At 36.5% G+C, this 25,375-nt stretch overlaps 2 protein-coding genes across 21 annotated transcripts in view; one reads left to right on the forward strand and one right to left on the reverse strand.

Annotated features, from left to right (window-relative positions):
* HMGCLL1 (3-hydroxymethyl-3-methylglutaryl-CoA lyase like 1) overlaps nt 1-25,375 on the forward strand; it is a 79,808-nt gene that overhangs the window by 51,609 nt on the left and 2,824 nt on the right. For 6 of the 20 annotated variants that reach the window (XM_035321087.1, XM_035321085.1, XM_035321089.1 and 3 more), the window contains one exon: nt 23,072-23,197. The exons of 2 other annotated variants lie outside the window; for them this stretch is intronic. In XM_035321087.1, coding sequence (XP_035176978.1) covers nt 23,072-23,197 — 126 coding nt within the window. Of the gene's footprint in view, nt 1-6,756; nt 13,729-23,071; nt 23,199-25,375 lie in introns of those variants that run through there. 12 more of the 20 variants (XR_004749259.1, XR_004749260.1, XR_004749254.1 and 9 more) reach the window with 4 other exon arrangements.
* Nucleotides 22,300-25,375, reverse strand: part of GFRAL (GDNF family receptor alpha like) — a 41,232-nt gene continuing 38,156 nt past the window's right edge. Inside the window, exon 9 of the mRNA XM_035321081.1 lies at nt 22,300-22,424. Coding sequence (XP_035176972.1) covers nt 22,378-22,424 — 47 coding nt within the window. The 3' untranslated portion in view covers nt 22,300-22,377. The remainder of the gene's footprint in view (nt 22,425-25,375) is intronic.

Raw genomic sequence — 25,375 nt, forward strand, 5'->3', positions numbered from 1 at the left:
TCCTTCCTTCCTTCCTTCCTTCCTTCCTTCCTTCCTTCCTTCCTTCCTTCTTTTTTTTTTTTTTTTTTTTTTTTGCATAGCTTATGTAGTTGCCAGAAATAGCTTTGTCTGTTTTCACAGTACATGCCTGAACATGAGAAGAGAATATGGTATGAGGTAAGGAGGTGTTTTGCCCTGCAGTGATACCTCAGTGAATGAATTAAACAGTTGCTTGGTAATCTCACAGAATTTTATACAATTTGAATTACTATCTTAATTCATTGATATGAACTGATCCCTATACTACTGGGATCAAATCCTAACTTACAGAAAATGAGTTCCAATGACTTAAGAGGAGCAGGGATTTTTATTGCTCTGTGTAGTCATTTCCACCTTACTAGGCAGTACAAGATAATTTGTCTTTCTGATGATTTCTCCAATTATATTGCTTATATTTGTGCTTTCATTTTCCAGAAAACAGGGACTTTGAAAAGAAATGCACACTTTAGCTGAAAAATTTGTGTTTGAGAATATGGTGTTTTTCATTATAGACGTAATATATCCCTGTACAGAGATGAAAATATATACATATATATATCGTTCATTAATATCTTTCAGGTCCTTGAACTTTAAAGATTATTATTATTATTATTATTATTTTTATTAAGAAATTGGAATGGCTGGCTGCTGAACTCTTCCCTTCATAACTTAACTGAGTAGATTCTAGCCCCTTCTGTGTCTATAACCAGCGTAATCACTAGAGTTCCACTATTTTTAAAGAAAGATGCTTGGTTTGTACTACCCATTTCCAACATAATTACACCTTTGTTCAGACAGGTTAGTGTATGCTATTTTCCCCCGTAACATAAAAGGCAAAATGGATTTTTTGAGGACTGGTCAGGTTCTTCATGAGTATCTGATGCTTAAAAAGTTATTAATGGAAGAGCAACGTTCGCTGTTGTGTCATCACAGTGTTACAGTGCTTTTAGCATATTTCATATATAAATTATGTTTCAATTGTAGCTTTATGCCCTAGAATTGCGCTGGACAGACTAACCAACTTGCATATTTTTGTGGCTCAGGTTTACATATGGAATAAGGACTAGATTCACACAAATACAGTCGGTATTGATATGGCTAAATTTTAAGTGCCAGAACCAAGAAAGGGATCTGCGTGTAGCAGAAGGTCATGGTATATTAATTCACAAGGACTGTTATGTTATGGGAACAGAGTTCACAACAGCCAGCAGCCTGAAATGGGAGAGCCTATGTTAAGCAACTAAAAAAGGGATTATGGTTTAAATTCCCCTCTTCCATGGTTCCTTACTGCTTACAATTAAAGCCTTAGGTGAGATGAAATTTCCACCCAAAACCATCTCCAGATGTGAGTACCTGACTTGTCTCTTTCTTCAAATGCAGGATGTGCTGTTTGTGGCTGCTTGGTTTCCCTGTAGTAACAGCTCACTGATCGCCCCTTTAGCTGTTTGTTAGAGGCCAACTCATCAGCTCACTGCTAAGATTCCCTGCCAAGGAATTGCTGCTAAGATGCTTCTATAGGGGCTCCCCCTCCTTCACTTAGGGGTGGCTTTAAACCTGAAGCTCCTGTGCTTGGCCTCTGCCTGAGCTACCCTGAAGCAGTGTTTCAGCTGTGCTACACCCATTCGTATCCTGATCCTCACCCTCATCCTCGCTCGCTGGCTTGACTTTCTGGCTTAACCTTGGACATGGCTCATCACTAGGATCTTGTTGGGTGATCACTGGACTGTGACTGATCCTGGTTACTGTCTCCAGACCTGATCTTGACCTAGACTCACTGACTCAGCTTCCTGGCTCCTTTTTGGTGAGGTTGCTGCTGCCATTGACTTAGCTGTGATTCTTGGCTCTTGGCTTGCCTCCCTTCATGGAGCAGCCTGTCCTTGGCTGCTACTTGAGATAGTTGAATATTTAGAGGAGGGTCCAGCAACTGGTATCTTCTGATTTAAGGATGGCTCTGAGTAGCAGGTGATAGTGTTGAACTGGGAGATACAGTGGCTGTGCAAGTTAGCAGGTCTCACGTGCTTTGATCTTGGAGCTTGGCTGGAGGCTTTGTCTCTCAGAGAGACAAACTGTTGACATTCATTTAAATCATACATTTCATTGTGTCTGGTTGTACACAAAGCCCTAACAGTTCTGCATTGGGAACTCTTTTGTGCCTTTTTTTTTTTTTCTAAAAAAAAAAAAAAAAAAGCAGTCAGAGGCATTGATATCTATGTCTGAGGGGTATCATGGCTTTTAACATTTTAACATTGCCTTTGGTTGCCAGTTAGTTGCCAGACCAACTTTAGCCACAAGTCTCCTCTTAAGTTTGGGACATGCATTTCTGGGATTATTTGACCTGAAACTATATTCATAATGATGAATTTCCAACTAAGTACAGCATCTGTAATAACATTTCTATTATAGAAAATTCACTTTGCATTTGCATCCTGAAGACAATTCCTGCACCTTTGCTTTGTCCAATTTATTTTCTAAATAAGTTTACTTGATGGCTACTAAAGGATCCAGTACTCATGCTAGTGTAGTCCAGTAAGTGATTTATATGTACAGCTAAAAGCCATACAAATTACAGTAGCTGAATAAAATAGAGAAGTAATAAAAAGAAATAACAGTAGAATGGCATGAAGGTATGGATAACAATGGTAGGAGGCTGAGCAGGAAAAAAACAGCTATGTTTGTATATAGTCACATATAAATATTCAACTGCTTTTGGGTTTCTGTTGGTAACTTGTTACATTTTTGCTAATTTATACATAAAAACATACGTACAATATTCTTGATTTTAAAAGAAGCAACAGGATAATTTTTTGAAGTACAATTTTACAAAACGTTGTTTTATAAGAACTTAAAAGCGTATTTTCCTATAGTTTAGTTTTCATGAGCTTTATGTACTCATTTCTTGCTTGTATTTCATTTCCAAAAAAAGACAGAAAGTTAAAATGAACTGTTTTTCCTGGATTTACATTAAAATCCCCCCCCCCCCCTTTTTTTTTTTTTTTGCTAATTATAATGAAAAAACATAGCTGGGTTGTGATCTTTTGTATGACTGCTTGGACAGGGTCACAGAATTAATGGTGATTTAAAAACTAGCTGAACTCTGTTGCAAAATGCTATATTAGCAGAGAGTAATGAGGACATGGTGTAAGTAAAACCTCAAAAACAAAACTAAAAAACTTAGTTCTCTGCTTTTCTAAGTATGAAACAGCAATCAAAAATCCACAGCATGCTGAGTAGCAAAACAAAGACATTAGAAGAGAACAAAGAAAGAAGCATTAGCTCAAAGCATCATTAATTCAGGTATGCATATTTATTTATTTGCTGACATAAATGGTCACCATTTTGGATGATCAAAATTTTGGACTGCTTTTTATGTGCCCAAAGTGTAGGTTTAACCACTTCACTTCCTTCACTTGTTCCTCGTAAAACAGAGAAGTATGCACAAGCTTTGAATAAAGATACAAAATCTCTCTGGTCTTCCACCTTTATCTACCATTGACTCCTAGTCTGTATGTTCATCACTTGTAGTTGTGCTTCTTCCTAGGACCAGTTGTGGTTCTACCTAGCTTACAGTTGTGGTAGGACTAGAAATTTGTTTGTACACCTACGTCACTCAACTCTTATCTAACTCCTTAGTAACCTAATATTGGACATTCAAAATGATATATAGAAAGACAAAAAAAAAAAAAGACAATAATTCTTTTTTTTTTTTTTTTTTTTTTTTTTGTAAGAAAGACTTTCTTTTTAACTCCTTGCAAAGCACAGTCGTTCAGAGCTATAGTGTAGCAGAATAAATCGACACTTCTGTTATAGGGCAGAGAAGACATAAGCAACCAAGAAAATGTGTGAAACCTTGTGTATTGCCATCATGCTAGACTTGAGCTAGGTATTTGTCCTGGAACAGTGAATATGAGCTTAATGGGTGAGGAAGGTAGGCTAGCCATATTTGCCTGTTGCTAAACAAGCCAAAGTATACTGTTTTGGAGGGCAATAAATAGTAATGGAGGAGATGAACTTGTATGTTGCCAAAGTTCTTGCTTGAATAATACATTAAATACCACTAGTTTTATTTTCTGCTGTGTGCTGGGGTGCCCATTGCCTAGCATTGAAATGATTTACATCTAAACTTATTTTTAATAGTTTAGTTAACATTTCAACATTACAGTAAAGACAATTTTTTAAGCCAGCAGGGAGGTATGGAATGAATGAGGTACAGGAGGCAGGAAACATAATATTTTGTCTTGTCTTTTCCTGACTTTACATGTCACTGTGCACTTCACTTTTCCTCAGATTTTCATTTATGAAACAAAAATGAGGCTCATCTCTCTCCTTTTTTTTTTTTTTTTTTTTTTTTTTTTTGTGAAATGCTAAAAAACTTACACAGAGGAAGAATATCAGACAAATACAAATTATTTTTATGAAGTTCTGAAGTCCAGATTTAAAAGTTATTTTTGAAATTGTAATTTATAAACATTTCATATCTGGCACAAAACATAATTTTGAGCTTAAAAAAAGCTAATGTATATGAGTGGGCAAGTGATCAATATACATATACATGCCCATTCAAATCCATGTAATACTCCATTTCCTTTCTCCTGCACAGCCTGATACTCTGAAGAATTTATGCAGTACCGTGTGGAGTGGGAAAGACTTACCATATGAAACAATTACATATTTTGGGATCTTGAAAAATGTTAATATTTTTTTTTTTTGCATTCTTGTTTTGAGAAATGCATAGAAGTGGAGAGGTTTCAGCAGACCTCACAGGTTTATTTTCCTCTGCTGTTTACAAATGAATCAAGATATGCTAAGAAACTGCAGAAGACTTGACAGAGAGCTACGGAAACTAATTTCAAGGTTCAGATAGGGAAACATTAGAAAAAACACAGCTTGACTGAGAATGGGATTCAGGAAGGGCTGGTCATGCTTCAGTATTTTGCTGGAATTCTTTGAGGCAGTTGCTGCCAAAGAAGACAAAGGATATACAGTGGCCATCATATGCTTTGATTTGTCAGAAAACAATTTACAGTGTTCTGTACTAGAAGTTAATATTAAGGCGTGGAGTCATGTAATAAGTGGAAAGTTGGCAAAATGGCAGGAAACAAATGGAGTTATAAAACGGAATTTCTTCAAGCTGGAAAGCACCCATCAGCAGGGTTGTGGAAGTATTGGCCCTTGGGTCCCAGGCTTTCCTGCTTATATGAGTAATTTACTGTACCATAGTGCTCCTGTTACGGGCAATCAGTCTAATGTATAGAAATTAAACTTTTTAGATTTAGATTTAGAAAGTTTAGACTTCCAGTGTGAGAAACAGGATAGCTAGCACATTTTTTTTAAGTGTATATCTGTCTAATACTCTAAGACATGCAAAAGAAATAAGTTTGGGACCAAAACTAAAAAGAGTATATGAATATGCTAATTTTAGGTAAGGTAAAAGATTATTTGTTACAACATGCCTGTCCTTTAAAAAAACAGGTCTTCGTAGAGCTTTTGTATCTCTCTAGGATCTAATTTGTTCAGAGCACTTACCAGGGCTACTTTTCTGGGTTTGAAGTATAAATGATACTTTTAAATTATTTGTCAGTAAACTAAGAAAACCATTAGTAATGACAAAAAATTCTTTAGCAAACGTCAATTTGCATTTTTATTTCTGTTTCCTTTCATTCATTTTTCCTTATAAAAACAACATAAAACATCAGTAAATCTAGCAATTAAAAAGTTTAGATGTTTAAGCTGAAGAAATACATTGCTTTAAAAAAGAAAGAAAAGAGTAAAAAACTCTTTGAGACTGAAACCAGAAGTGAGTAAGACTATATTTGAAAGCAGGTAATTTGGGGGAAAATGGCAGGTGAACTGTGAAAAGGTACCAGATTGCAAAGTTTCTATTAAGAAAACTTAAAGAGAGGGTATGCACTTTAGAAAAGTAGAAAAACACTTGTGTTATATCAAATAATATTACTACTATAAGCAGTCAGCTAGTTACTTCTGTAAGTAAAAAAGCATACTGCAGAAATGAATAAATCAGACCTACATATGGGAAAAAAATGAAAACATAAGCATTCATACTGAAAATCCGAGAGATGTTTTCCAGTATTTTCTCTGTTCTTTCTCTTTTTTGGCCCTTTTCACAAGTACTGGTTTTATATTATTGCCTGTAATTTCAACAAATAAAAAAAAAAAGAAAGAAAATGAACAGACAGTACTGTTCCTGCTCTTTTCTCAGATCAGTACAAAAGGAGCAACCCTGTTTTTATTGCTTTCTGCTGTTTCTCGCAGGATGTGCATAGTATGCAGTTTCTGAAGGGCTGAATGTTTCTGATCTTTCTCTCTGAGCTTCAGACAGACTTGATAGCCTGGTATTTAACAAATAAATTCCTCATTGCTAATATTATAACTGTTATACTATTGCTAGGAAAAAATAAAAAGTTTGAACAGTGGACTTTGTTTCATGATTTATAGTTTTTGAAATTTTTAGTTTTCACACTTTTTAGGATAGGAAAGGGAATAACATATTTTATTATATACTGAAATAGCAACCAGAGTTGCTGAGACAAAGAAGTATTTACATCAATATACTAACAGGTAACCTGTATGGTCTTTTTTAAAAAAATCTTACCATATTATAAACAACTAACAAATAACAGAAATCTTCATTCTTCTAGCTGCTTCTAGTATGATGATTGAATTTCAGAAGCTTTCAACCCTAGTTACTGAACCAACAAACCTCAACTCTCTCTGTTTCAGGATACTAATCAGAAAAAGAAATCCTTCATCAGTTATAGATTATCCTTGTGTCGAAATTCTCTCACTAGTGGTAACTTGGAGCAGTAGACACAACTTCCCTTTGGCTTAAAATCAAGCCTCAGCTGTCTTTTAAAACATTCTTAAACCTTGAATTTCTCATGCAAATCCATGTATGTCTTTGTATGTCTCTGCAAGCTCATATGGATTTGTCACTCTAGATCTAAATGGAATATGAATGGAGCAACTAGAGAAATAAATTCTAAAGTGGTTTTAGCAATTTTCTTTCTTAAAGCCAAAGATAATTTCTATACTAATAGCACTGAAGCTAAGGATTTATAGAAGGAATGTGTTTGGCCCAAATGCTTTATGCTCTTTCTTCTTTTTCTGCACTGGCCTACTTATTTTATTTTTTTTATTTTTTTATTTTTTTTCTTGGAATGCTGTTTTATTGTAGCTTTCTTAATCACCTCCTGAATGATTTCACTTCTGAGTTTCCCATGCTGTAAGTGATGTTCAATTGCACATTTCATTCTTCAGTGTTGGTGGTATGTTCCAGTTTTCAGCTTTATTGGTAATTTTCTGTTTCATTAAATCTAGAACCATTAAGGCCATTCTGTAGGCGCTCTAGTATTTATTCCATTACTGGGCATCCTTCTCCTGTTGTGAGTGCATTTCTGTGCATATTAAAATAAACAGATTCAGATGATTTATTATAAATGATTCTTAGCTCTTCATCAGATGCTGTTCTGCATCATTCATTAGTTATCATATCTGGGTATCATATCATAGTTTGTAAAATGGAAAGAAGTTAGAATTCATAGAATATGAATAGAGAGTTCTGTCTTATTTCACCTTTTGCCGGTTGATTACAGGTTTGGAAAACTGTGCTTGCAAACAAGGATTATATAAGGTAGCACAGGATGTAATTCAGGTACTTAACGAGCAGATTATAGGCTCATCTGAGGACAGTACTTTGTACAGGCTGTTGTCTACTTCTCGCACCTTTGCTCTCCTCTGTAATTACTTTTTTTTTTTTTTTTTTTTTTTTTCTCCCATTCTTTGTCTCCCTCAGTGCCTAAGTGGAGTAAATACACTGCTGGCAGCTCACTGGCAAGAAAGGAGAATGATATGAACAGATACCATGTTCTTACATCACCTGATCATAATATTTTCCCTGGCACTTATGTTAATTTTCTCCTCTCTTTTACTATTTCCCTAGCCATTGTTTTTTAGATGTAAGTCCACATAGCCAGAGCAATAGTCTTTTTAGAGACCTACTTCCATCATCCCAACTGTGTCTTGTTTAACTTGACTATTTAAATGACTAAGAGTCAGCATCATCCAGTTCTGAAGTGGACTGGGCAGTAATCCAGCTCTTTCTGTTAGAGACAGACATTCATTTTTTTGGAATAGAAACAAATTACTTCCAAATGCTGGAAATGTAAGAAGGCTTTTCAAAAAAAGGTTTTCAGGTGTTTATAGAACAAATTAGTATAAAATAGTTTTCAAAATGCTAAGCCCAATTTAAAATAAATATTTGGTACTTTTAGGAGTTGTGAAAATATAGCACTAGAAAACTGAAATCATTGAGCTGTAGCATGCATAAAAATATAGTGAGGGCACACACTGGTGTCAAATTCCCCATGCATTTTTCTGTTGTGCCTCAGCTGGATTGCATGCATAAAAAGGTAGTACTTTGTTTATTTTTTTATTTTTTTCACAAGACTACAAGTAGGCTGTAGGTTTGACAAGATGACTGTCTGTAAAGATCAGAAGTTGTTATGTTACAACAGTTTTTGATTCACTGTCTGAAAATCTAGATTATCAAGATGACTGGAAAATGAAAAATTTTCATTGGCTTGAAGTTTGTTTTTGTGCCTCATTCAGCATCACATAGGCATTCTCTCATCCAATCTAGTTCTCCACAGCTATTACCTGTCCCCTTTGGTTTTATGGTATCTTGCTTGCCTCTTACACACCTACAACAGATGAAATGGTATTTCCTCACACAAATATCCTACCCACTGGCTCATCCCAGATCTGCTTCATCTAGCAAGCTAGTCCCATTCTTCCCTTTTAGCATTCTTCCCACATTCTTCACCAATTTTTGTCTCATCAGGCTATGTGTCTGAATAGACTTAGAACTACCTCCTCATTCTCAAATATTCTCAAATTCTAGTTATATCTTTCCTTTATTCCCCCCGGCCGGGGGGGGGGCCGAATTTCATGATGTTTCCTAGGCTGTATTTATTTCTGTCATATCTCCATTTGAATCAGTCAGCTTTCTTTCCACTGCCTAGGTCCAGTGAAGTGTCAACTGGCTACATCTACGCATGTAAACTACATGTGCCTGGGCTTCTCTGGCACTGAGGCCAATTGATATGAAAAAAAACTTGCATCCATAAAATCAAATTCTTACCCTACAAAACAAGGTCATAGAGGTCATTCTTACCCCAGAAAACAAGGTCACTGCTGTCTATGAATGATTTCTAAGTGGTGCTAGTTTCCCAAATGTGCCAGAGATTGTTTGTTGGAACCCTATCTGTCCCAGGCCAAAGCTGTTCCAGAGACTGTGGCAAGAGTTACACACAGTGGACAATTGACTTCCAGTACTTGTAAGTCTTCCCCAACATAGTTTAGTCTACTGGTGATATAGACAGCAACAAGAGAATGCAAATTTCTGTATATTAACAACACAAAAAATAATTTTTGCTGTCATTCCTAGAGGCTTTTGGAGGCTGTCCCCATGGACATGTCCCCATGGCTGAGGTTTCAGAGGTTCTGGTCAGTCTTGGCTGTGTTTTGTGCTTCTGGAGACCCGGAAGATTTTCACTGCCCTCCTGCAAGTCTTCATGATGCAGCTGTACACTGTGTCTGTCTGTACGGCTGAGGTGGGACTCCCCAGATTACACGTCCTTGGTTCAACGGATGGGGTCATGAGCACTTCAGGAGGCTATCATTAATTACCATGAGAAAAGCAGCGCATTTAAGTTGTTTTGAAAAACTTAACTGTTATGGCCAATTTTTTCCAAAGCAATCAGTTCAGGGCAGATATCTGTCCCATAGGATTTCAGCTTGATTAATGAAAAATTGGCAAAGCTATAACATAGAGTACCATAGGATCTAAATATGGAAGATGCTGGCCAATCTTTGCAGCTGATATTGCTAACATGCCAATTTAAATTAAATTTCAAATTTAAATATGCCACAAAAGTAATGTCCGTTTTTAAAAAATAGTGATCTAAAACATATTCTAGATTAATACTTAGTTCATGTTAATAGCCTACCTATTTTTTCCTGTGATTAAGATATCCTTATGATGGTAATTCTAGGGTATCTATTTTTAGATCCTTGCTAATTTAGAATATCTGAGTATGCCAATAGTTGTGTACCTAGCTTTATGTTTTCAGCTAGTCTGTGCTAGACTGTGGTATAGCCTTATTCCTTTCACTTTCTATTTGTTTTGAGCTTACATGCTGTACACTGAAAAGCTATGTGGTGCAGTGATAGCAATACCATATAGTAAGTACTTCAACATAATTTTAAAACAATTCTAGAAAATTAAAAGTTTGGTGAGGTCACAATTATATTAAGCACATGTAAGGACATAGTTTCATGGCATTCTAAAAAGAAGTTATTTCTATAAGATTTGCTTTACTTGCTTTCAGAAATTCTCCCTAAAATCATATTGCACTTTCATCAGGCTATGACTCTGCATCCATCAGTTAGAAGAAGATAAATGTCTTTTAAACGTGTATTTTTCCACACTGTCAAAACGACTCTCTCTCCCTTTTTTCCCTAAAGTAATTATTTTTGAGTTTAACAGTAAGTGTGAAGTAAGGACGGAATTGCAACAGTGCTTCCCACTTGGGACTGATGTTTCTTTTCATGACCTTATGTTATTTGTAAGCATGGTTATTCTAGCTTATGCCTGGAAAAAAGGTATTGCATGGAAGCTGACTTTTAGACCCAGGCTAGGGTCAGACTAGTTTGTCATGGCAGGAGCAGTCCTGGAGCTGCAACTGGGTCCCAAATCCCAGTGTCTCCAGTAGGGAAGTGCAGTGTTTACAGGATGATGCTTACTTCCTTTTTGGGCAGCTCTACAGACAGCTGTGCTGAGGGGGTGGAACTAAATCTCTGGCCATTCTTGCATATTTATGGCTCCTCAGAACCAATTTAGTTACAATCCAGCAAACAATGAAGGAGGGAGATTTACTTCCTATTGTTGAGACATATCAGGTGGCTTTAAACAAGCTGTTGGGATGTTTCCTAGGGTAAATTAAAATGCAGAAAGTGCAGAGGTACTATCATCAGACATAGTGAAGTTCCTGAGTTCACTCTAACAGAGTATGTTGGGTAGATCTTTGTAGTTGTATGAGAGCAAGTGAACATCTTGCATAACTGGAATAAGTCGAAGATGACTTTTCAGTCAAGACAGAAACCAAAGCTGATGCAGTACTTGAAGTATGACAATCATCTTTTCTTTCTGTGCTGTCCAAAAGCAACATTGAACCAGTCTTCCGAAGTGAATCATTTGTCATTTATCCATTTTTTTTTTCTTTTGAAATATTACAGTACAAATCAAAACAGCTAGGGTTTCAAAAATAAAAACTTTTTGATCATTGTAAAGATAAATGAGTGATACACTCCTTAATTTTTGCCAGCTTGCATATTTTCCTGTTTATTTAATTTTTTTTCTCCTTTGTTGCGTAATGCAAGTACTATACAGTGACAGATTGTCAGAGGCAAATGATGTGATTTGCTTAATGTAAAGTCCTTTCAAATGCAGAAAGTAAGTAATTATAAAACAATTTTTCTCTGATCTTTATTCCCTATAGTTAGATGTTACTCACAGTAAGAGTTGTACCAGCCTGTAACAGTATTTGATGTATATTTTCCTCTTAAGAATAAACTGTATGAACAGAGCAAAAGTAGACTTAGCAAGTAGCAGGGCAATATAATGTGCCTTTACAGCAAAAGAGAAGGTGCTAAGTTGAATGTTTTTTAAAACAAAGCCAGTGATCTGGCTTTACTGTCAGAAGAAGTTTTAGATGAGAAATTTGCAACTTTTTTTTTTTTTTTTTTTTTTTTTTGATATATAGAAAAAGGAACTTTAGTGCTGCATAAGGGGAAAAAAAATGTAAGATTATATTTTGCGACTGCCCACCTTGGAAGGCAAGATTCTTTTGGAGGTACTGTAACATAATAAGGTATTGTAATGTAATGTAATGGACATTACCAAATTGATCCAGTTATAATGGAATAGTAGAAGCTGAGAAACTGTTACAATTTCTTTTAAAGTTTACTGCATTATGATGAACACCATGGTGAAAACTTTATGTTAAATAAAGACTCACTCTGACACAGTGTCCAAAAAGATGCCCTATTTGATTACATGCTCTTTGGTCACTACTTTACTGTAGTTATTAACTGTTTAATCCCTTCCTGGATTTCTACTTAGGACATCATATTGTAGCAGAAAATGGAAAGTTCTACTTCCTTGAAATTACATATATGAATGAATAAAACATACATTCCAGAGCTCTTAAAGGGAGATTGCTCCTTGGTTCTGAATCTTTGCAGTAGAAGCTATATTTTCCAACATGACCTTACTGGTCCCATTTGTTAAATACATTTGTCTGAATCTGGAATAAAATTGAGCAAGTGTTTAGCTATTTGCAAATTCAGGGTTTATTTAGTGGGAACGAATTAAAAAAACAAATGTGCTGATGGAAATAACTGGGTTTTGTTGCAAAATATGTAGAAGGAAATAATAAAAATAAATTAATTTTAAAAAGCCACAAATATTTAATACTTTATTATACCATAACATGTACTGAAATTTTGCTATAGCTTTTGCTTAACTAACTGTGAACCTGGTCTTCCTCTAGAGGATGAGGTGTGCAAAAATGAATACATTTGTTTTTGTTGTTGCGTTTTGCTTTATTTATTTATTTTGGTGGTGGTGTATTTTTTTCCATGCAATGATTTTCAGAACCCTGATACCAATGAAGAAAAAAGCAGCAGTATAGCTTTGTAAATATTTTATAAAATGTCCATCTGAAGCCCCTCAACCTCTGCTAATTAGAGGCCATACTGTGGAGATTGACAGGGTAAATTACCAGTTAATGTTTACACAACAAAACATATGCCCAGTACAATATCCTACACTGATGTTACTGAAACCAGAGTCCGGAAATGTACAGTGGAAACAAGACGTGGTACTTTTCTTGTGCCAACACAAACAGCAATTACAGCACAGTGTGAGAGAAGTCATAAGGAATACTACTGCATATCAGTAGTTCAACAAAGTCAGCACTTTTGTGTAATTGCAGGGGAAAAGGGCTGAAAAACATTACAGATCTCAGCAAGAAATGGTCCTTTATACTTTTAAACTGATCCTTGATAAAACAATGCTGGGGTCATGAGAAGGCTACTCTGCCAATTTTGCTTCACTGTGGGATCCATTGACATCTGGCTGAGCTGCGGAAGCTGGAAAACTTCTTTAATATTCTCTTGACAGTAAAATGGACATGTGGAAAACATTCTAATCTGTTAATCTTTGGTGCTCCTGAAGAAAAAGGACATTTGGCTTTATACTTTGTGATGATAAATATTAAGTCTCCAGGCCTAGCTGTAAATAAGTTGAAAGCGTTTGAATGGAGAATGTTCTTATTTTCCAAATATGGGAGAAGATGAATATGCACCTGTGTAATCCAGATGACGTAATAAATGCCAGGAACTTTTTTCTATGGGTAGTTTACCATACATCTTGGCAATTTACTTTACTTTATGGTGAATATATTTTGTCAATGAATATTAGGGAGCAGTATCTCCAAACTTCCTTATGTCCTACATACAAAATCAGAATAAAGCATTGTTTCACTCAAGGGATTATGAAAATAGAAGTAAGAGAGATTCAAAGTTGTTCCCGAATAAAAAGTGCAGGCTTTTATTTAACAGCATTAACTGAACTTATGAACAGTTATTTGTTCATAACTGAACAAATCCATTTTGACCTGAACTTTAAATCTAGTATGGAGTGATAGTGAATCATGGAGATACACATTTATTCAACTTGAGATAGAATGTACAATTCTTCATTTCTGCCATGAAATATATTAATAGAAATGAGAAGAAAGAGAATTATTTAACACATTAAAAAGTAAATGCTATGAGCATATACTATGCATTGTAAATATGAAACGTTTATTGTGTATATTAACACAAAATAGGAATGATACCAGGGGAAAAATAAACTAGAATTCAAAATTCTGACCATTCTTTTAGTACATTTTGAATTAATCTGAACAAGTAAAACAATGAATAAAATAATGCATTAATACATTTGATGAAAGTTGAAGTGGCTTTCTTGATCAAAATAGCAGACTACATCATTATAACACATGCCCTGTTGGAATTGTATGACTTCCTTTAGGTATCTTCTTTTACAAAATAAGTAGCCTTAGGAATTAAGAGAACTATTTCTTCTTCTGAAAGCAGTGAAATTAATACAGTAACGGTTAAAAAGATGAAAACAGATTTTTGTTCTCTGATACAATGAGGTCCTTTTCTTTCTGCCTGCTTACTGGGGAATTATATTTCATTGATTGTCACTGGGATCTAAAAGAGGCATCAAATCTGGGAATTCCAACTGCAGGTTAGAACTATTTTAGTGGTTCTAATAATAATGATACAATCTTGAAGTTAATGCCTTTGCTCAAGCAAGCTCCCAGAGAATAATAATTTCAGTAATGTAAGAATTAGTCCAATTTACATCTGGAAGGCTGGGCAGTATCAAGAGATCTCGGTATGAAATAGGTTCTTGTAAGCATTTGGAGTGTTGCTGTTGCCTAAGGAAGCTGAAAGTGCAATAAAAAATGGAGGGATAAAGGTGAAATTGGAGAGGGTCTAGGCTTCTCAAGGAATGTGCACAGAAACCACCACCATCCTGGTATTTCTGAAATAGCTGAAAACTTTAGCTTCAGCAACATCTTCTGTTTAGGTGTTGCCATGGGTTTATGAATTTTGGTCCATTGAGCTTCCCAAGCTTCCACTCCAGTGAGCCAGTGGTGGTTTTGGACTGTGAAGACCACACATGCTGTATGGGCGACCAACCCGTAGACATGGAGCTGATACATCTGTAGGACTCCACAGGACATCTGGAGATGAGCCCCAGGGATGTGGGGGAGGTCCCTGTTTTTGCTGACAGGGTGGCAGGTGGGTGGGATTTCAGAGATAATGTGGTGAATGAAAGTCAAAACAAAGTGGTTTTTGTGGGTGGGTGATGTTCCTGGCTCTAGGGGAGTCAGGTGCTGTTGTGTGAGGGCTCTGGCTGAATTAAAGTCAGACGGGATTTTAAATTCTGTTACTATTTCATTCCTTAAGATACCCTGATGCTGACATACCATAATACTACTGTGGAATGAAATAGTTCTGCTCTGCTTTTCCAGCTTTCTTATAAACACCATTATTGCTACAAATGTACTTTATTAAAAAAATATTTTAGCCACCCACCTATTTTGCTTGCTCACATTCGTACAAGCTAGTGTCCTCTGCCATTTAGTGCATCATGCAAATTGAGGGAAATTGGACCTCCAGGAACATTTTTGGCCACCCGGTTTAAGCCACAGAGTGAATCAACAGAAGCTGGTCTTCCAGTAACTAAAAGAGTTGGGAGATGACAGGAGCTAATCAGGAGTTAACAAAAAGATTGGAAAAAAAAAAAAAAAAAAAGTAGTTTCTTTCTAAGGTACAGATACAAACAAAAGGTGCAGTTAAGATAGCTGAACTACATTATGTGATTCCTGAATGTATGCAAAAAGTAGCCTTTTCTGATGATGTGGTGTTCAGGTCAGATTTACCATTTTCATTGATGGATTCTTGTATTCCATATCCACTTCAAATATTGCTACATCCACTTCAAATACCAGAACAGTGCCTTTCCCGGTTTCACCACAGTAGCACTCTGTCCTTTTTCAGTATCGTAATGCACAGTGAAGTGCATTCCCTGAAATGTGTATTCACTTTCATCTGTGGTTCCAGCCTTCATTCAACTCATTCTCAGCTGATAACTCCATAATCCAGACATTATGGTTATTCAGACATCTTATTTTTGTGGATAATTCTCTATTCAGGTTATCCTCTGTGAGACATCCCTGGTAAAGTGAATGGATTTTGTTTCTTCATCAAAACTTCAATGTCACTAGTTCATAACAGTTCTTTAGTCTCAGCAAAATTTTCCTCTCCCTGAACAATCCGTTATTATCAATTTAAGTAAACTTTTTGTCTTTCCTGTCCATTCAAAGTCCCAAATATGTTTTCAGGTTTATTTTTGTTAATTTGCACTGTGATGTAGCATGTGAGAAGAACCTTGTGGCTGCATATAGGGCACAGATAATCTAGCATAAGCGTTGTATCTGTGGACTGAACAGTTCTCCTCCTGCCCACTTCATTACTGCCCATAGCTTTTCCTCTCTAGTTCCTCTTTCCTTCCTGATCCCAAAATTATTATCTTCTCTGCTTTACATGTTTAACAGGTCTCCTGACCGTGTCCAAACTTGAATCTATAAACTGAATATCCCAAATTTTTAAATCAGATTAATCCATAGCATATAGCAGGCAGACAAACTTTGAAACCACCAGAGGTTTACCTGAGAGCAGAGCCTTCTGCTGAAGAGCATCTGGGGCAATAACTACTTACTTCAAATCAGCAGCAGCTGGCTTGTAAAATCTGGCAATGTCCTGGGTTACTTGGGGTGGCAGGGAGAATGGAAAGTCGGTTTGTACTCTGATGGTCATCACATCTTCACGGGTCTCGACAAAACCTTAAAATGTGTCTCCTGCTCCCCCTGCGGGTTTTGTGATCCTTAGCAGTAGAGTAGCTCTAATAAGGTACAGTCCTGAATTAGCAAACCATAGTTACTTGTAAGTAAAAAGGAGCACACATACTCAAAAAGAGAGCAAAATATTCCTGCAAAGGCAATGCTAATAGTGATTTCTGAACTCCTGCTTCTCAATCTTTATTTCATTACAGTGAAGGATTTTGATTAGGACTTTCTAAGCTTTTCAAAATCTCGAAAAAATCAACAGGAAAACAGTCTCTCATACATTTAATGACATTTATTCCCCCAAAACATCAATGAAAATTCTCTGAAGATCTGGATCCACAAACAGATCTTGAGTGCTCAACCAGTAGGCGAGAGATTGCCCATGCAGGTGATGTACTGCAGGTCAGAGACAGATTTTCTTAGTTTCAGAGAGAAATTGCTCCATAGTTCTTTGTTGAGATTGAGGGAAGGAGCATTGTCAACTGCTGCTGGCTTGACCCTTGGGCATTTTAGCTACCAGACTGACCAGGTTCCTGACAGTGTGGCGGAACTTTCCTAAGCCCAGGCTGTTTGAGCACTTAAAATCAGTGCTACTCCTGTGCCAGATGTGAGAGCGTAAGCTGTAAGAATGTCTCCAAGAATCTCGAGTTACAATTATTGAATATTAGCATAACAAAGCATTTTTCTTTCCCAAAACTTGTTCTCGGAAGTGGCCAACCCCATTTTTCACTAAAACTTTCCAAAACAATCCAGCCTGAGGCAGAGACAAGGCATGGAAAATATAAGATCCAGCAGTTAAAGGCTGACAAAGTAATAAACAACTGAAAGTAGGGCCTTATGATGGAAAGTGTTAGGGAACTTTAACTCTAGATGTCATTGCCAGCTTTGCTTATAATAAATGTGTCAGTAGCAATATGAAAAGATGTGTGCAATAAGTTAAAGGAATACTGTATTAACCTATTTTATGCAGCACATCTGCCCACAAATTGCTTGCATCTCAATATGTTTCAGGAGGAAAGGACTTTTTTCTTGTTGTTGTTTTGTTTTGTTTTTGTTTTTCTGAATTCACCAATTTTCTAAATAAATGAAATAGGAAATTATAGATTTTAATGTAACAGTGACACCCTGTGGTCAGTAGTGGTGGAGTTTCTGCTGAAAAGTATTGTTTTCTTTTGTGATGTAATAATTTTTAGCAAGAGAGGAGAGAAGAAGCAGCAGAAAGGAAATGCAGTTAGCTTTCAGGGTTGTCCACAAAGAGACGTGTCATCCCGTTTTATTGCTTTGTGTGTAGAAATGCATGTTTCTAATTTTGCCAAAACTAAAATAATATTTATTTACATGTGTTTGTCTTATTGAAATAAAGGAGGTGGCATAACTTGACTTTAGACAGTTTGAGGATATAACTCATAGAAGAGTCTTTGTGGGCACAGCCACCTTACAAAGAATTATTGGTGTAGATACTAACATTTCTGTGGTTATCTGGTTCTCTACAGGAGGAGTTTCCCTGATGGCATACCAAGTAGTGATGGTAGCTGATGCCAGTACATACAGTAGCATGACAGTAACACACCTGTGCCAGCTACACACTGACAGGGATGCAGCATTAAACAGAAGTATTAGTCTTATGCTTCCTTCTCTGTGGACAATCTTTGACGTGACGTGTAGGTCCTCCTTCTACTTCTTCCTCCCTTCCTTCTTCCTTGAACAAATGCTGAAATAATGTAGTGGTGTTTGGTCAAAATGCACCTATCTTTAAGGCACTGTGGTACTGAACTTCACAGTGCTGTGGCCTGTAGCCTTTCTGGGCTAACAAATCTTTTCCAGTTTAATAGGGATACCTTTTTATGCATAGCTGGGATCCCGGTTCTTCCCTAGATCCCCTAGGTGCTTTATAAATGCAGCTGATAAGAAATGGTAAAAGCCAGAAAAATCCAGCATATATTACGGTTTTGAAATGTTACATTTTAAAAAATAATAATAATTTATGACACACTTGGTTTGTAGCTTCAGATTTATAGTTTATGCATCCCTGGAGTTACTGATGCTGACCTTGCCATTTTTAAGAAAGGGACAAAGTTTATTTTACAGAAACATTTCTGTCAGAGGAAGCCAGGTTTAAAGATCAGCAGTGAAGGTAAGTAAGAACTGTCCCAACAGGAAGTTATGGTGAGGAAGAGAAGCAAACAGAGAAACATGAAGCATTTATTATTCATTGGCAATAATGGTTTCCTGTTAAAACTGGCTATTTGACAATGGTGATGAATTTAATTCCTTGCTTTCTCTTTGGGGAATTTGGAAGTTAACATGGGACAGGAACAAAAAGTCTTCTGCCTTCTCTAGAGAGTAACTGAAGCTAGCCAAAGCTAAAGTTTGGAAGGTCTTCAGGAACCACTATCAGGAATTTAGTGACTGTCAAACCTCTGCAAGTGTTTAAAAAGATTGGAGCATTTAAGTGGTCCTGGAAGCCAGGCCATTGTTCACCCACACACATACCCATATGTAAACAGCTCAGTGAGTGCTCATCTTGGATGAATCCTATGAAATAGCTGCGGTGCAACATCTCATGAATCTCAGTGCAATTTAGTGCCTGTCAGGAAGTGACAACGAGACTGTGGGCTTTTTAAAGATCTCATATTGACAGTGAATGTTTTGCAAGCTCAGCTTGCTGAAAGGCTTGAAACTCATTATCTACTTTAAAAACCTGACAAATATTGTACATGTGATAAAGGATGAAGCCTTATTTTACACTTTATGTCAATTTTTAGCTTTTCTTTTAAAGCCCCTTATGCTTTCAAGTGCTGCAAGAGCAAAACATCTTCATAGCTACTCAAACTCACAGAGAAATTATTTATTAGGTGCTATATCAGACTCTGTGCTTGGACGGGCTGGGCTGTAATATTAACCTTCAAATTAGTTAGTAGTGCTGCTGAAGGATGTTTTCCAACATCTGGTTTTAGCACGGTTAGAATGGAGCCTGCAGTACGCATCATTTAAGTACTTTTTGAATGGGGCCACACGGGCGATGAACTGCAGTGATTCTGCACATGAATCAGAAAGCACATTATATTTGCCTGTCACTGAAAGAGATAGCACATGCAGAAACAGATGGGTGCTGCTGAGCCTGCTGCTGAAATAGCAGTACAGTGCAGCAGACATCTTATCAGAAGGGTTGTAAAGAGAACTTTGAAGGAAGAGAAGACACTCTTTTAATGTTAGAAATATATTGTTTCTTGTTTTCTTTTTTTTTCTTTTTTCTTTTTTTTTTTCTTGCAATTGAAGCTCTGTGAAGCACTGGAGCAGGCTACTGAAATTAATATAGGTGACAACCCACAGGAGTAGGTTCTCCCCAGACATACTTTTCCATCTGTTTTTGGATGCCACTTTTCCACCAAAACCCATTTAGCTGATATTTTTCCCATTTTTGCACAATAACAAATGTTTCATGAGATAATTTGCTGGAGTTAGAAAGTGACTGTTTATGCTGAACCTGTTCCTGAGTCTATTGATCTTCCCAGGAGTTTAACAACTGTGATGTATGTTAGCACATTATTTATCTAAAATTTTTATCCTCCCATAAAAGTTAGTGAAAATAAGTATGTCAAGAAGGATTCTCTAGAAGTTATGACATAACCTGACAGCTGGGGGGAAACACCAGGAAGGACATTTTTTTCTACCTTTTCCTCTCTGAAACAGTCATTTCTGATGGAAGTTATTATTTCTGATGGAAATCTTAAAATCAGATTGAGACAGCAGGCATAGCAGTAGGATGCATGCTTGTATCAAACCGACATATCTAAATGCTCCCTTTTCTCTTCCCCAGACATTCACCATGTCCTAATTCTTTCCAGTAACAGGCCTTTGGTGTCTTTCTGCAGGGACACTTGCAAGCCTGACAGCTGCCACTTTGGAGCTTGAAGCAATGAGTTCTAGAGTAAATGTATGAATCTTAGCAGCCAATGCAAAAGAAACAGAATTTCCTGTTGAAAGTTATTTTAAACACATACCCACTGTGTACTGGGCACAGATGTGTTGTATAACGCATTTTCTGACCAGTGGGTTACACAAACAAAGCGTGTGACAAGTGACTGAAATGTGAAACATGTACTTTGGTGATTCACTACATAATTCACAAATTAGTGTGTTTTTAAATACAATATCCTTCTCAAAAGGTCTCATTGTGTGAGCAATATGAAACAGTAATGTCTTACCTGTATGAATATGAAATAGTAATGTCTTACCTGCCTCTTATTACAGGCTTTGAGCAACAACCTAGCTCAAGATAATGTTCCCTGTCTTTGAATAAGACCTGGGATGACACTTCATTGGATTACTCTTTAGTTTTATGCTCTAGAACTGTTGGATGCTCTAGAACTATTTAGTGTTATGCTCTAGAACTGTTGGAACATCAAGGAGCCAGTAAGGTCAATGATAGAACTAGGGAAAGCACTGTTAAAAACTAGGAGAAAATGCAACAAAACTTTAGGGAAGTTAATTCCAGAACCAAAAACAAACAAACAAACAACAACAACAAAAAAACATAAAGTGAGGCTGATGGGTGTAATGGGAAAGGGGACTTAGGAACTGCAACACTGTCTTTTGCCTTATCAACTAGTTGCATTTTTGGCTGTGAAGGAGAAACTCAGGCTCCCAGTCTAGCCTATGGCGATGGTTAAGTCCCTGTATGAATGAGAGCAAGAGAAACTAGCTTGCAGTACAGTCAGACCTCTTAGCTGGTCTCATTGACTTGCAAATGTAAGCAATAGGAATGATTTAACCTCTGAATCTCTCAGGACCCAAGTTTTTTGGGGTGAAAACTTGTCTGTGCTTAAGAACTGTCCTGAATTTGAGCTGTGAGTGAACCATAATTCATTCTGTCTGGCTTCTTCTAAACTTCTGGTGCTCATCTGCATAAACTGTAGGTGTTTAGCCATAGCGGAAGGGGATACTGTAGTGTGAATGAGGTAGAGAGTTGCTGGTGTCTTTAAAGACACGATGACCTCTCTGCTTAATACCATTACATGCCTCTCATTATCTGAAGAACTTGAATGCTTCCAAAGGCACCTAATCTTCAAGGGGAAGGCTGAAGAGCTTTCTCTGACAAAGGAGACTCAAGTGGCTGGGATCACATACCTAACATTGTAACAGAAAAAAAAAAATGCATCCCCCTTTCAGCTTTATCTTAAAAACCAGTCACAGAAAGAAGAGGGTGCAAGATCTCACTGAACAAAGCAGTGGAAATCACAGGGTCGGTCCCTTTCCTTCCCTGACCAAACACACAGAGAAGGCCTTATCCCATAAGAAATTTAATAGTATCTGCTGGACATAGTTAGTAATTTTTCTACATTTTTTTATCATGAATATGCTGAGAAAGGATCAGGAGAGAGAAAGAGATCAGATAAAGTAGGAAGAAAATAATATCAGAAAATTATCAATTAAGGGCAATTGGCTGTTTTCTCAATTCTTACTTTAAATGAGAAAGTTTAATACTGTACTTCATTTATTTTCCTTAAAAATACTCAAAGTAAAGATCAGAACTTATACCTATGGAGACCTTCTGTGATACCCAAGCTATTCTGTTACTTGAAGCAGTTTAACAACTTGGCTTTTGAAAGCTGCTCCAAGACTTTGCTGGGGTGTGAAATTTACTGTTTTGGGAACTGTTTTTTCTTCTCGACTTGTGACTACTGTAAACAAAGAGTCAGACTCGCCAGGATACAGTTGTTTAATCTTTTAATTTCCAGTTGTTCTGAACTCAAACTCTTTAATAGATGTGTCAAAATTTAATTCTTCCTTACATTGCGCTGTTCAACTTGGGTGAAAATACCTCGTAGTCTTCCTCTAAAACAAGAAAAGAAAAATGTCCACAGAATTATTAACATGGTGGTTTCATTGTCTCTAGTAAAGAGGAAAGAAAATAAAAACAGAGGAAAGAAAATTCTACTACTGGCATTCTTTGTGGAAGAATAGTCATTAATATAAAACACATTTTAGAGTATATATGTTGCAAAATTGTTTGGTGAACACATAATTCAGATGTTAATATTAAGACTTCCATCTTGAAAAGACTTATACATGTGTTAAAGTCACTCATTTGAATATATGCATTGATTTTGTTTGGTTGTGTGTAAGCCTTTGCAGGTGTAGATGCAGGCTACTTAAGAATAACACAGATATTAAGAGAGAGAAATCATAAAACTCTGGCTCTAAGAAAGCAATCATCTTATTTGCCAAAATCACATGTAATTGATGTTACTTCTCTGTTCCATATCCTGTGTTTGAAGAGTCTTACCTTATAAAGATGTCAGGACTGAGGTTGTTATATATATATGCATATATATATATATATATTTTTTAATAGAAGCACACCCATTAGTGGAGAAATATGTATCTTATCTATGGTAAATAATATGTATAGCCTGCTATTTATGAATAATTATAAATAGTACTTGGTGGTGGTGATGCATTTTTGTGTTGTTATTTTCCAGATGGGAGTTGCTGTAGTGGATTCATCTGTTGCAGGTTTGGGTGGCTGTCCCTATGCAAAGGGTGCTACTGGAAATGTGGCCACAGAGGACGTGATATACATGCTTAATGGTTTGGGGATCAATACAGTAAGATAATCTTTACTTTCTACTTAAGACTTTAAGGCAAAGAAAAACATTTTTCTAGACAACATAAGATGCATACTGGACAACTGTGCCGTACAAAAAGTATTGGGAGCATGTGGTAGTTTTTGCCAAGTCAGTGTTTTAATATGGTTTGACACAATAAGAACAATATTGTCTGCACTAGCAATCTAGAGCAGGATGGGTTTGAGTATTTGACAGGAATTTGAATAACCCCATTTCCCTAACGGGAGATATGAGGAGCTCAGTAGCAACTGCTTTGAGTCATTGCTCTGCCTCAGTAACCTCAAAATATAACTAATGTAGATATTGCCCCGGAAGTCCAATCAGCGCTTCACTGGAAAGTTCGAATGAACCTCAGCTTTTTTTTTTTTTTTTTTTTTTTTTTTTTAAGAGAGCTTTGGATTTGCTTCATAATGCTTATTAATATGCTATCAATTCTTCTGGCTTCAAAGTAGATAAAGAATTGTGTTTGGAACCCAAGCATAGGACAGTGTTATTTATCGGTTATTCACTTAATATATTTCAAAATTGTGTAAAATCTATTCTTGGCTAGAACTGCAGTTGTGGATGCTCCATCCCTGGAGCTGTTCAAAACAAGGTTGGACAAGGCCCTGGGTGGCATCCCTGTCTATGGCAGGGTGGGTTGGAACTAGGTGGTCCTTAAGGTCCCTTCCAACCTGAGCTGTTCTATGATTCTATGAATGGTTGCTGACTTTTGCAGGCTTCACAGTCATGTTTATTTCCAGCCCTGCTCATGAAGGGCAAGGCAGCTTATCTACAGTGAGCTGCAATTTCATTAACCTTGCCAGTGAGCCTCCTCATTCCATGAGCACACATTTAGTATCCCATGTTTGGTTGGCATGTTAATTATTCTGTAATCCTGGGAACCAAGAACCTTCTCAAAAGGATGTGTTCTTTAATCTTCCTTTTGGTCCACATTGCTCTAGGAATGTGGCATAATGAGTTTTTACTAACTTAAGCAATACAATGATTTTACCTTTAACTTGGACTTTGAGAGTCAGGTTCAAAGGAGAAAATATTAAGAGCTACCAAAACTGCTATGTGTGTAGCTTTTATTTAAACTAGCAGAAAGAGACTGAAAAGTCTGAGATCTGCCATGCAAGACCTAAGTTAATGGGGAATTTTTGCCTATCTATTGCAGTTCTGTGTGGCATGCATGCTAACAGAGTTCCTTGACATAAAAGAACTGTGGAATTTGTTTCTGAATTGTACATCCCTGGAGCACTGTTAAATCATATTTAGTCCCTGAAAGAGTTCACTGTAATGGTTTTCTGTTTTCATGTGCTTCCTAAAATGGGGAGGAGAAATCATACATTTCAGTTTACATTGCTGGGTACCTTTTAGAGTTAGCCTTTCTCTGGGCAAAATACCCACTGACTTTTATTTCCCAGAAAAAGGAATCAATTGAATAAAAATGCCCAGATGAAAAGAAACATGCCTTTTTCCAGGCTACTTGATAAGGCTTACTAGTCTGTGAATGATTTGGTGTCAAAGCAGGAATCTAGCTTATCCCAAAGACTGATTCCAAATGCTAGGAAGATAAATATCGTCAAATATTTAGTGCTCCCCTTTTTTTCATTTTAGATTATGCAGTAGCAAAACACAAGGCTTCACTTCTTGACCCTTTTCTGGCCCATTAAAAACAGAGTGGTTTACTGGATGAGAGACAAATCCCTGGATGTAGACACAGAGTCTCAAAATTATTGTCTTAATACATGAGCTTTGGTCTTTGCAATGTTGGTTGGTTCTGATACCACAGCCAATTCTGTAAAATCATTATTGAAAAAAAAATAGTAATATGTCCTTTTTTTGTATAATGGCACAAAATGAAATTACAATTATAATTGTGTCCATTTGCAAGGAGATCCTTCTCTTGTTCCTTTCAACTATGCATTAGAGCTCTTATTTTGTTGACAAAAGTCACTTAAAGTGTCCACCAAAGGATGGACAGTATTTAAGTGTGCATGATTGTGTTCAAATTTTCTAGATATGTCAAAATATTAATTAATACTTGTTAGGTACTGTTCTTCATAACGTGCAACCAAGAATTGACACATGAAATTAATCTTTACCAGGCTAAGTGTGAAATAAATTTGTGGTATATCCCATCTACCAAGAGGTTGATGATGAATGAATAAT

Source organism: Oxyura jamaicensis, chromosome 3, assembly GCF_011077185.1.
Source record: "Oxyura jamaicensis isolate SHBP4307 breed ruddy duck chromosome 3, BPBGC_Ojam_1.0, whole genome shotgun sequence".
Lineage (NCBI taxonomy): Eukaryota > Metazoa > Chordata > Aves > Anseriformes > Anatidae > Oxyura > Oxyura jamaicensis.